The sequence below is a fragment of the Lagenorhynchus albirostris genome, chromosome 3, assembly GCF_949774975.1.
Source record: "Lagenorhynchus albirostris chromosome 3, mLagAlb1.1, whole genome shotgun sequence".
NCBI classification, from domain to species: domain Eukaryota; kingdom Metazoa; phylum Chordata; class Mammalia; order Artiodactyla; family Delphinidae; genus Lagenorhynchus; species Lagenorhynchus albirostris.
Genome location: NC_083097.1, coordinates 123,184,740 through 123,198,269, shown reverse-complemented (window position 1 = coordinate 123,198,269; position 13,530 = coordinate 123,184,740). Strand labels below are relative to the sequence as shown.

Sequence of the window (13,530 nt, the reverse complement as noted above, 5' to 3'; positions counted from 1 at the left end):
AAACCACAGCATTTCCTCTTTCATGCGACTCTTGACTGTCACCTATTGTACTTGGCATGTGTGTAGAATTTTAAGAAACATCTGAATTTACTAACTGACCATTACTAATGGATGCTCCATTTACCAAAGGTACCTTGAGGTTCCTGTTAACCAGGAAGCTTCCCTCATACGCGTCGGAAAGAATTTAGGTCGCAGAAGTTCCATCTGCCTTTTGCAACAGAGGCACCTGATGGAGATGTGATGAGCAGGGAGGCCCGACTTTCGATTCAGCTTTGCCACTCTTAGCCATATGATCTTGGATAAGCCCCTTAACCTCTCTGTGCTTTAATTTCTTTGCTTATAATCACTTAACCTATGGGGCTGTTGGGAGGACTCTTTGAGTCCTGCTTCTCTCGGTGCCCAGCATACAACAAAACCTCAACAGATAGTAAGCTCGAGGGCTGGAGAACACATCTAATTTGTAAGGGGAATTCAGCATCTTGTTCATGCGTGTCCGTATGCATGTTCCTACTAGGTGTTATGTCTGTGGATATATACAGTGGCCACAATTTTGAACCTTCAGTTTACAAGAGGCCAATGTTGGGTGTGATTACTTACTATGCTCTGGGTGGCTGTCAGGGGCTGTTCTACGATCCTGGAACACATTTTAAATGACCATCCCTTGCAGTATTTTTCGTGCCTGCAGATTCTGAGTTTTTGCGTTCTGTTTCCATTTGCTGTCAGAGAATTTTTTAGCTTCTAACTTTGTGGATTCTAATTGCTTCTACTTTTTTCCATAGCAAGGAAAGCATGTGGACAAAGGGGGCGAAGGACAAGGCTAACAAATCCGGCTGTACCTGCTTAGCTGGCTGGATTTCCTTCCTTCTTATTTTGATGTGACATTGTTTGATTTCCCTATTTGCAAACGTGCTGGTTGCTTCCCATCTTGCTAACCTCTTGATCATTTTCTTCCTTCAGCAAGAAAGAAAACAACCACCACCAAAACTTAATTTGCCATACAGTTTAATTGAATTTATAGCAACTGTCACAAAGTGAAACAAAAACCTCACAAATATGAATGCAGAGACTCCTAGGATTAGGTAACCTCGAAGTTTTAAAATATTCTTCAAAGCGTTTATTTGCAAATTGGGCTCCATTTGCATATTTCATAAGCACAATACAAATGTATTATTTATCAGGTGGTCTAGGCATGCCTGTTCAAATGAATGGTTGCAAATTCAAACTTCATTTAAAATTCCTCATTGTAAAGCCATTCCCCCAACTTGCAGGACAAATGGTCTTTTCAACCCTGCCTTTCCTGTTTTATTCAAAATACTCTAGTTTCCACACTGAGTGACCTTTCTCAGGATTATAGGCCTGTGGCTTTGAAGAGGATGGCTTCCAATAATATAAAATTACAAATACTTTACAATGTCAAAATTCCCCATTCCCACGGAGTTGCATCTTATCTGTCCTTTCTATCACAACAATACCCATCCCAAAGATGATCTCGCAAGCCTTCAGGCAGAAGTGTAACCTCACTCTTAGGCAACTTCGGTTGTGAATGACTCAGGAGTTGGATGTTTCATGCCTTAGTAACTTGTCTAACCTTCATGGACAGGCCTGAGAAGAAACTGAATTTGAGTTGGTGCTGGTTCCTGGTGGTCTCAGACCCCATGGGCCAGAGAAAACCATACCTCTCAGTTCCAAGGCAATTGATGAGTGAATAATCCATATAGGAGAAAATAAAATTAAATAAGCAGGTCATTGTTTGGCGTTTTGCCACTTGTGCTTTATAATTCTCCATCCATTTTAAGTGCAGCAAGTAGGAGAGCTATTTTTTAATATGATTGCTGTCTTTGGTGAAAAGTAATTACAGGCAGAAAAGGCTGAAAATAGAGGAGTATTTGTTAAAGCATCTATCAGGGCTTCTTTTTTGCCAGTTTTTTTTTTTTTTTCAGGATGCTAGAAGGCACTTTTGTCCTTGTGAAACCACACAGTGTTCTCTGTATTATAGGGAGTGAGACACTGGTTTAATGACGGAGAGCTGGCCCTATATCCTGGCTCCCTTCTTCTTGCCCGTCCTATCATGTATCCGAACACTAGTTTTTAATCCTGTGGCAACAGCTTCCACCGTGGGGTTAAAGAGCTTCTTCTCCTTCTAGTCTAATTCAATGAAACACTCCCTGACCTTTTAACAGGTGCCAAGAGATATTTTAGGTTTTAAAGGTGAAAGGATAAATAAGACATAGGTCTTGCCCTTAAAGAATTCAGAGTCTATAAACAGATATGTAAATAAAGAATTATAATGTAGTGCTATCTGTGCTTTGATACATTTTGGCTAAAGGTTGAACGTCGTCAGCCGGAAGATGAGTAAAATGTATTGTTCTAAACTGACGTACCTCTTAATATCTAAAAATGACTGTTTTTTTTGTGGAGGAAATACAAATGACTATGTAATTGTGCAGAGATAATAACATCCCCTTTCTCCATTTGGATTGGGGCATTGGATTCAGCTGTAACTGAATAAAGAGTGGCTTCGACAAATTAAGCTGGTTTTTTTTTTCTGCCCTGAAAAGCCAGAGGCAGACCATTGTTGTGTTGGTTCAGTGGCTTAAATATATCAGGGTCAAGGTCTCTGTGGTCCTTTTTCTTTGGAATACCAGAAGGCTACAGTAGCTCCTGTCATCACATACTATTGCAGAAAGGATAAAGGGGAGCAATGGTAAATGCGGGAAAGGTGGCATCTGTATCATGAGACAAAAAATGCTTCCAGATACACCTAGGAGAGGCAGATATGAGTCACATGGCTGTCCCTAGATGCAAGGGAGTCTATGATTCCAAGCGTGCTTGCTTGTTTGTTTTTCAAACAGGACAATGTGTAGCAATGAACAAAATCAAGAATCTGTTATTAAGATATAAGGAAGGGATGGATATTGCATAGGCAACCAGGAGTTTCTGACACATCATTTACCATAAGTATGAAGTAAAGAGATAATATGAAAGAGAGAATAACTATCTGAGGAGATAGAGTCTGCTGCAGAAGCTGGGGTTTGATATGGAAACAATAATCTTGTTAGAAGCCAGAACTATACCAGAAAATTGTTTTGATTTTGTATGTCATTTCAAAGTTAGTTTTATGTGAGTAAAGATCCCGGGCACCTGAATGATGTGATATGATGAGAAAAAAAATATTCATTGTGTCTAGAAATGGTCTTCTATGGTGACTTAAATTTCTACTCTCAGGAATCCTGTAAGAACTTGTTAAAGAATCTCTTATAATGCTATTAGTTATAAAAGATAAAATAGTAACTCATGGCTTAGAACAATGGGTTTCTCTGGTTAACACTGCCTTTTGCAGAAAACATAGTCTGAGGGAGTGGTATGGAGGATAAACACATTTCAGGCCACAGGGATGATGGGATGCCATGGTGGCAATCCAGGAACTTCATTGGATGGAAACATAAGCAGGCAAAAAATTCTGATAGTGCCTGAGGGCAAAGACATGTGGAATGTACACATAGCCTAGTGGATTTCTTTTCCTTCTTTCTTCTTCCTTCCTTCCTCCCTTCCTCCCTTCCTCCCTCCCTCCCTCCCTCCCTCCCTCCCTCCCTCTCTCCCTCCTTCCAGGCCAGATGGCTTACTGATGAATTCTTCCACAAATTTAAGGAAGAAATAGTACCAATTACACACAAACTCTTCCAGAAAATTGAAGAGGGGTGAATAATTCCCAGCTTATTCTGTGAGGTCAGCAGTCCCTGATACTAATTTCTCTCATGAATATAAATGCAAAAATTATAAACAAAATTTTAGCAATTAAAATCTAATAGTATACAGAAAGATAATACACCATGACCAAATGCAAGATTACTTTAACATTAAAAATTTAATTAGCATAATTGACTGGATAAATAAAATATTAAAAGAAAAAATGTGATCACCTCAATAGATGCAGAAAAAAATATTTCACAAAATTTAACAAGTATTCCTGATAAAAACTCTCAGCAAACTAGAAATAGAATGGAACTTCCTTAACCTGGTAAACACATCTATGAAAAATCACCAATTAATATACTTAACGGTGAAAAGCTGAAAGACTTCCCCTTTAAGTTTAGGAACAAGACAAGCATATCTAATTGCACTGCTTTTGTTAAAATTTTTACAGGAGGTTTTAGCCAATGGAACAAGGCAAGAAAAGTAAGACATATAGATAGCGACAAAGCACCAGAAATGATACTTACTTAGGAAAGTGCAAATTTAAAACACAGTATACTGCTATATTCCCAGTAGAATGGCTAACAATAAAACATCTGCCTATACAGTGGGCTGGTGAGGCTGTGGAAGAACTGGACCTCTCAGACGTGTCGGTGATAACAATCATTTTAGAAAAAGATCACTTTAGATTGGCATTTCTTACAATTTTAAAAATACACTTAACGATAATACTCAACTATTCCATTCCTAGGTATTTACCCAAGAGAAATAAAAGCATATGCAAATACTTGTACATGAATGTTTCTAGCAGCTTTATTTATAATGACAAAAAATTGGAAACAACCCAAACTCAGGTAATGGATCAACAAATTGTAGCATATCCATATAAGGGAATGCTAGTCAGCAATAAAAAGGAATGAACTATTAACACACACAAAGATGTAGATTAATCTCAAAATAATTATGCTGAGTGAAGGAAGTCAGAAAAAAATAGTATATATCATAGGGTAGCATTTATATAAAATTATAGAAAATACAAAGGCATGAATAGTAACAGTGAGCCAATCAGAGGTACCTGAGATGGGGGGTTGAGGGAGATGTAGGAAGCAAGAGCTGGAAAGAATGATTACAAAGATGCAGAAGAAATATTCTGGGGGTGTTGGCTGTGTTTATTGTATTGATTGGAGTGATGTTTGAAAGTGTGGTATATAACATGTCAAAACTTATCAAATTGTGTATTCTAAATATGTCCAATTGATTAAAAGTCAAGTATACCTCCAAAAGATTTTTTAAAAGCGAGTGTAGAAAGGACTACAATAACCATCTATTAAGGCCTTATGATAAATATTAGAAAACGATTACAAAATAATAGTCGTGTATAGGGAGAAGCTGAGCAAAAAATGCTTTGATCTATGCTACTTTTTTTTTTTTTTTTTTTGCGGTACGCGGGCCTCTCACTGTTGTGGCCTCTCCCGCTGCGGAGCACAGGATCCGGACGCGCAGGCCCAGCAGCCATGGCTCACGGGCGCAGCCGCTCCGCGGCATGTGGGATCTTCCCGGACCGGGGCACGAACCCGTGTCCCCTGCATCGGCAGGCGGACTCCCAACCACTGCGCCGCCAGGGAAGCCCTTATGCTACTTTTTAATCCTATTCCCAAATGACATGCTAGGATACACTGGGGAAGAGTAACTGTCTTCTCATTTTCTTAATATCTAACACACAGATATTTACATCCATCTTCTCAAGGATGTTAGGCACCTCCATTTCCTTTGATTAGTAAAATGGAGTGAGATTTCCAGTCAGGCACATTGCAGCATTATTACTTCTTTGAGAGTATAAAAACTTTTTTCCTTTGTTCAGCAAGTAAATTCTTGGGATGTAGGATCAAAAGAACAATAAAAAATGAATGGCTCCACTGTCTCACCAATAGCCCAAGATTTCTTCGCCTCTTCCCTTCCTCACTCATCCAATCACCTTGAGTCCCTCTAGATTCTGCTTTCTTAGTAATTAGTCAGTATAGCCTCTCTCTTCCACCCCCTTGCCCTTTCTCCCATCAGATGGACTGTTTTGACAGTTTAGCCAATTAACAATTTGCTTGATTGTCAATTGAAATCATGCAGTGAATTAAACCCAGCAATATCAATCCTATGATGGTTTCAGTGTGATATCGCTAATGGTTTATTCAATCTGATGCAAAGGAAAATTTGATTTAAAAACCTGACGTATTTACCTTCACTGTTCCTGTTTCCATGTTCCTGCCCTTTACGAGCTCACTGGCAATTTGGGGATATAGAAGTGACCTATCTTTACTAAACACAGCAGCAGTTGCTGAAACGGAGCCATATATAAGGTGTTGAGGTATCAAGTAAAAAAAAAAAAGCCTCTCTTCTATTAGTTTAAGTTTGGAGTCCCCTTATTTTTTTATTGAAGTGTAGATGATTTATAATGTTGGGTTAATTTCTGCTGTACAGCAAAGTGACTCAGTTATATACATATACACATTCTTTTTTTACTTTATTTTATTAAAAAAATTCTTTAACACATTAAAAAATTTTTATTTTTTTATTTTTGACTGTGTTGGGTCTTCGTTGCTGCACGCAGGATTTCTCCAATTGCGGCGAGCCGGGGCTACTCTTCGTTGCGGTGCGTGGGCTTCCAATTGCGGTGGCGTCTCTTGTTGAGAGCATGGGCTCTAGGCACACGGGCTTCAGTAGCTGTGGCTCGCGGGCTCCAGAGCGCAGGCTCAGCAGTTGTGGCGCACGGGCTTAGTTGTTCCACGGCATGTGGGATCCTCCCAGACCAGGGCTTGAACCCGTGTCCCCTGCATTGGCAGGCAGATTCTTAACCACCGCATCACCAGGGAAGGCCCTCTTTCTTTATTTTTAACTGTCTCTGAAGCAGCAGAGTCTCTCCTCTTGAGATCAGGCATCCTAGTTAGAAAGATTTTTACACCAAGTTGTGGCTGGTGTGTTAGCGAGATATCCATTCATACTGTGAGCTTTTCTTAAGTCATCATGGTCTCCTCATGACAACACACTCAGAGAGAATTGCACAATTGTAGGCTCTTCCTATGTAGTTGACTACGCGTCTGCAGCCTGTCTCAGAGCCAATTTCAAATTAGATTCTTCTCAGGGAAAATTTCTCTTGGCAAGGATCATCTCCCTCTCTTGTCTCTGTCTCTGTCTCTCTCTCTGCAGAAAGAAGCAGGCTGCTCATGCCAAGCCCATGAAAACAACTCTTTACAGTGGCCTCCCAATCAATAAGGAGCTTTATTTGCTGCATGTCACACCCTCTGTTCATTGTATTCCCCAGCCGAGTTGGCACAGAAAGGCAGGACAAATGCTGGCTTCGACTCTGAAGGGCCCTGCTGGGGCAGTGCAAGAAGAAGAGCCAGTGCTGGGCGTCGGAGCTGTGGGATCTGGCTCCAACTCTGCTGTTAACTCACTGCGTGGCTTTGCCCCCTCTGGACCCCAGTCCTCTGATTTTAACTGAGGCGATTAGACTAAATGGCTCCAAGCGCTGATCAAATTCAGAAATTGGCTATTACATGATCCTAGAAAGAAGACAGGTGTGTGCCATCAGTGGGCTGACTGCCTGGCCTTCCAGTAACTGGGACTCAATACCCTCCTGAGCCATAGCTGTAAGGAGAGGGGAATGAGCATCTTCTGGGATGTTTAGCTGTTGGATCTAGTAGAGAATGTTGCTTAGTGACAATGTTACCATAGCAACTGGCGTGTCATTTGGTACCAAGGTTTAGGGTAATGGTCAAGGTATGCAATTTAAGAGAAATGCATTTTCCTTTCTCACCTTTGTCAACTTCATTCCCCCAGTCATCCTCTTTAGCAATTAAATACACTTCCCTAAAGAGCCTTCATTAAATCCAGACAGGTATATTACCAACCCATGACCATGAGAGGTAGCCTGATGGTAAAAGAAAATCTGGTATCAGAAATAAAATTGTCATCGTAGAGTCATAGGTCTGCAACAAAAGTAACTTTACTGTGTTGTGAGTTGTCTCCCCTCTTGGGGCCTTGCTTCCTAATCTATCAAATGGAAAGAATTGGACTAGGTATTATCGAAGGTGTCATTCAGCTCAAATATTCTTGCCAGAGGTTTGCAAATTGGTGATACAGATATCACATTCAGTGTGCAGATGTGGTGTGTCTGCCCTATGTTGGGTCAGCCACATATACGGTATTCAAATTTGAATTGATTGACATTTAAAAATTTTATGTTTTCGTGTAATGATCCAGATTTCTGGCTTCTTCTGAAAAATAAACAAAAACCCAGCCAATCTAATAACACTGGACTGAAATCCTCCATGGCAGCTTTCAGCTGGAGCTGAGTAGCTGTTGCCCCCTTTATACATGGCCTGGGTCCTCCAGGCCCCACCATCCCCACCATTTCTGAGGTCATGTATCAACTCAGGTCATGTATCAACTCTGCTGAGTATCTTACAGCTAGCCAGCCTTTCTCATCCTAACTGATCAAGGCATTTGTGTTTTCAGCCACTGTCTAGCTCTTCTAGGATAGAGATGGCATGATCCAAACTCTCTTTACATCACTAATGCCATCATTTGGCAATGATCTTGGTGGAAGGTGGAAACTGGGTCCAAAGACTGCCCTGGATGAGAAAACTGTCAATAACATTGGCTACCTTGACCTCTCATACTAATCAACTGAGCTCACGGGCCTAGGCAACCATATCTATGGGTGATGGTTGGAAATGTCACTGACATTGAGTTGGTCGCGTGATCCCTTGCTCTGTGACTCTCAGCAAATCAGTAATTCTCTATGACTTGGTCTTTTCAAGTGTGAAACAAGTTGATTTACAATAAGCAATCTTCCCTCTAAAGCTAAAATTTCCTGAAGCAATATGAATACCTATACAAAGGTCCATATTTTTAAAAAATTTTATTGAAGTATAGTTGATTTATAATGTGTTAATTTCTGCTGTACAGCAGATTCAGTTATATATATATATATATATATATATTCTTTTTCATATTCTTTTCCATTATGGTTTATCACAGGATATTGAATACAGTTCCCTGTGCTCCACAGTAGGACCTTGTTGTTTATCTATCCTATATATAATAGCTTGTATCTGCTAATCCCAAACTCCCAATCCTTCCCTCCCCCAATCCCCCGGCAACCACAAGTCTGTTCTCTATATCTGTGAGTCTGTTTCTGTTTTGTAGATAGGTTCATTTGTGTCATATTTTAGATTCCATATATAAATGGTATCATATGGTATTTGTCTTTCTATCTCTAACTTATTTTGCCTAGTATGATAATCTCTAGGTCCATCCATGTTGCTGCAAGTGAAGAGGCCCATATTTAAATCTGCCTGTGTGTGTGTGTGTGTGTGTGTGTGTGTGTGTGTGTGTTTCAGAGTTGTATATGTCTGCTTATTTTTAGGCACATGTTTTGTGACAATAGGTACAGAGTCTACACCTAGAATCAAAACTACTGACATGGGAAATGTACTAGGACAAAAATCAGGAAGTACTTCATCTGTAGCTGGTATTCCCTAAGAGACAGATGCAGTCCCAGATTCAACAGCAGAATTGGCAGTTTAGAGAGGGCCAGGGATGACTCACAAGGAAGAGTAAGAATTTATCAAAGAATGCCTAATGCTGAAATCCAAGGCCAGAGCTAGAAGTACAAGAAAGATTCAGCAATAGGACTATGCGTGTGGCCTTTCTATGCACTAATAAATGCTGCAAATGCCTTTCTTCTTCCCTCCCAGATGCTAATTTTATTGGGAACTTGTAGCCCTGTGTAGTCTTAGAGGAGACACAAGTACTTTAATAATTGACATCTGAAACTGTATTCCAGCTCAGCCTTCCAAACAAGACTCTAGTTCAAGCTATGCAACCTCTCTGGGCCTACGGGCTTTAACTGTTAGATGGGCAGGCTGACCTTGGCACACTGGGAATATTGGGATTTCATGGGCAGGCTGACTTTGGCAGAGTGGGAATATGGAATTCAGACAGGCTGGGTGGAAATCCCAGCTCTGCCACGTCCTAGATATCACCTCAGATGAGTTATGAAAGCTTCCTAGCTCTCAGTTTCTTCACCTGTAAAATGGGGTTCTAATGGTATCCTCCTCACGGATTTGTGTGAGAATGGGATGATTCGTTTAAAGTATTTAGCGCAGTGCCTACTTCATAGCAACTAGCTGAAATTTGCTCACCTAATGTTCTTCTTCTTTTTTATTTTTTAAACTATTGAACATTTTAGACCCTTTGCCAATAATAATATTCTTTATTAAGTTGTTTAATGCTCAGTGCCTTCAAAGTCTACAACTCTGAGAGATGGGTACTATCGTTATTATTGCCACTTTTAAAAAGGGAAGACACAGACTCATCATGTTTGGGAACTTGTGTCAGGTCAGAGCAAAACTAAATACAAACCCCCTCTGACTGCAAAGTGTAGGCTCTGAATGATGACCCTGTGCCGCTTCCATCCAACGCGCCATCAGCAACAGGGAGAAAAGCAGATGGGGAACAATTCTACCCTCAAACGGCTTGAGTGAATGAGTGTTTCCACGCAGGAGTTCGGGAAAAATCTGTCGTGGACGGTGAGGGTAGCTGCTTAGTTCTGTGTGTGTTTTCAAAAGGTCAATTTGGTTTTGATATTTGACCTTTTTTTCTGCTAATATAATCATTCTCAAATGGATAGTCTTTCCCAAAATTTGATGATGCAATGTTCCCCTTAATCGTAAAATCTAGTAGAATTGAAGGGAACATCCATGCTGTTGAGAAGTAAACTGTCACTACTGCCCTCCAAAAATGTTCTGAAAAGTGCCTTTTTGACTTGAATATATGTATATTAATAAATGTGTAAATTATATATATATATATTAGTATATGCATTAGTATTGGATACGTATATGTTTGGAAACTGGAAGTCATAGTAAGCCAGAAAATGTAACCCTACCAAAGGTCCAATTCAAATTTGAAACAGAAATGTCCATGGAACAAAACAGGCCACGTTTGTCAGAACTGACTCCCCAGCCCTGTGCTGGCCAGAACGCGCACTCCGCATCGCCAATGTTTTTTTGCTTTCCTCTACTCTCCAGTCAGCTCTGACTCTGGCAAGCAGTCAAGAAGGGAACAAGAGAGATGGAAGTTCTCTGAGTATCTGACCCCTTACTGGCCGTTCAGCCATGCAAGCTGTGAAACCAGTTAAAAAAAAAAAAATAACTAAGTTGCCTTTCTGTTCCTCTCTCCCCTCTGACAAACTGCCTCTTTCTCCCTCCACCATCACAGAAGGAAAACAATGGCAAGCCTTAGTGTTCCCATGAAAAGGGGCAGTCACACCCTGCAGGCCTGCTGTCACTGCTCCAGGATGCTGCCAGGGGCCAAGAAGGGACAACTCCGATTGCTCCAGCTCAGACTGGTCCTGGCAAGGTCGTATGGAGGAGCCAGAGCAGGGATTTGCAGCAGGACGCCATACTTGCAGACCGGGCATCCTCCCAGGACCCACTAGGGTCTCCTCTCCCCAAGATGATACCTGGTGTGCAAGTCTCCTTTTAGAAGTGCATAGATTACACTCTGTGTTTCTTTCCTTATTGGCCTTTTAAGGACAACTGGGAGCCCTTACCTAACCCAAAGTGTCTCCCTGTGTACCTTGCAGGAATTGGGGCGTTTACCCGGGACACACTATGGTGCTTCAGCCAAGTGAAAGGCACTATGGAGACTGGAACCACCGAAGGTAGGAGAAAACTCCTGCTCCCCTTTTTCTTGCCTCCTTGGGGTTTGTGCTGGTTCCAGATTGGAAATGTTCATTTTTGTGTCCATGAATGTAAGTCCCCACACATCCCAGAATAGCGTTCTGGGCTAGTAATGGATTTAACCATCTTTTTCTACCTTTTTTTTTTTTTTTTCTGTTGAAGCTTATTTTATTCCCACCAGTGAGGCAGCACTGAAATGAACTTTCAGTGAAATAGGTTGGCAGTGAGGGGGGCTAAACTATGCAAGTCTTGTTTCAGGATGGGCTGTTAGCTCTGTAGAATTCTGAAAGCAAACATTTCAAGAGGGTCAGACGTTCACCTCGTCCTTCCATTCTGTGTTGAAGACGACTTGCCACTATACGTGAAACACATGGGGAAAATGAAGAATTCAAGTCTGACTTGAATATAAACTGTGGGTACATTGAGTCCCAATTATCAGCGTATAATTTCCTTTCTGACTCTCAAGAGAGTTTCCTCTTCTGGGTCCTTTACCTGGGAAATGCATTCCTTTTCCTCCTGCTGAAGAAATTGTGTTTAATTCTCTTCATTTTCCATAAGCCTGAGCTTGGAGACCTTCAAGACTCTCCCAAAGGATGTCTGCATTTCAAAATAGCTTAGTGATAGGCAACTGGAAGGAGCTAGAATAGCACTTCTGGGTGTTTTAAATCAAGGTTCAGCTGTTGTGGCAGAATGTGGTAAGGGTTGCCTGAAACAGACTGTGCTAAATTGGTGGTAGGTATAGATACCAGATGCGGTATAAGACAGGTCTAAAACTAATATTAATGAATGAGGATGTGAATAGTTGACAGAGTTGAACTTGTATATGGAAACTAACATGCATAAATGCATGTGAACTTTTGGGCCATTCTATAGCATTTTAATTCTGAATAAAAAATTATTTAAGTAAAAATCATTTGATCTGCAATCTTGCTGTAATTCAATTTTAGAAGCTCGATATAATTAATGGTGGATATCTCAAAACCAAGTGATTTATGATTAAAGAGTGAGAAAAAGCACACTGACATAAATTAATGACTAAATCTATAGAGTTATAGTTTTGTATAACATCTTCTGTTTTTCAGATGCATGATCAAATGAGGCTTTACAAACAATTCTCATAAAGCCCCTATGAAGTAGATAGAGCAGGATTTACTAGACCCATTTATGTTCATCTAATCAAAAATATTTGTGAGTGTCTTCTATATGGCAGCACTGACCTAGGCATTAGAAAAAAAGGGAAGGGAAACAAAATGACTTACTCCCTAACCTCATGAATCTTAAGAAAACTGAAGCTCAAGTTAATCAGTTGTTTTAAATCTTGGCTTTGATTCAAAATCACTTGCACTTTTTAAATAGTAGTGACTTCCAGATCCTCCAAGAGGTAGTGAGTTACAGGTTTGAGGACCAGGGTGATGCAGTGTATTTTAATGAGCTCACCCAGATGATCCTGATGTTGTGGACTGGCTTTGGGGACCACCAGGCTAGATGACTTCTTCCAGGTTATCCATTATTCTCAGACTCTGGACTTAAATCTTGTCTTTGTGACTGGCTCCCCACCTACTGTTAAGGGTTCTGAGTGTCTACTTCAAGCCATAGCTCTTATCAGTTGAGGACTTACTCACTGATTACTCTAATAAGTGCTTAAAATAAATTAATAAGATAATGTAGGTACAGCAGTTGCACGGTACTTTACACTTTGTGAGTACTCAGTATTTGTTAGCTGTTATTATAAATGCCATTATAATTAGATCTTCATTCTAATTTAACCCTCACAAAAATCTTGAGTGGTAGGTGTTTTTATTCCCACTTAACTTATGAAGATATTGAAGCTAAACAAATAAATAAAGACTAAGTTCTTTGCCAAGAGCTCCATAGCTAATCAATGGGTGAGCTGGGTTTCAACCTATGGGGTCCTATAGACCCCAAGCCCAGCTCTTTCAACATTGTTGGGAAGACAGAGATTCTCACTTAGTAGGTTGAAATAAGGCACAGGAATCTGTATTTTCCACACATGCTATGATCATCATGGCAGGTGAACAGAGGATGGGTTTAAATGTTTGCTGCTCATGATAAATAAGTACTGCAGCCTGCTTGA

General features: G+C 40.4%; 1 protein-coding gene across 7 annotated transcripts in view; it reads left to right on the top strand.

Annotated features, from left to right (window-relative positions):
• PPP2R2B (protein phosphatase 2 regulatory subunit Bbeta) overlaps positions 1-13,530 on the top strand; it is a 677,687-nt gene that overhangs the window by 212,321 nt on the left and 451,836 nt on the right. For 3 of the 7 annotated variants that reach the window (XM_060146453.1, XM_060146460.1, XM_060146459.1), the window contains one exon: positions 11,339-11,416. The exons of 2 other annotated variants lie outside the window; for them this stretch is intronic. In XM_060146453.1, the coding sequence (XP_060002436.1) occupies positions 11,339-11,416 (78 nt within the window). Of the gene's footprint in view, positions 1-11,147; positions 11,219-11,338; positions 11,417-13,530 lie in introns of those variants that run through there. 2 more of the 7 variants (XM_060146454.1, XM_060146457.1) reach the window with 2 other exon arrangements.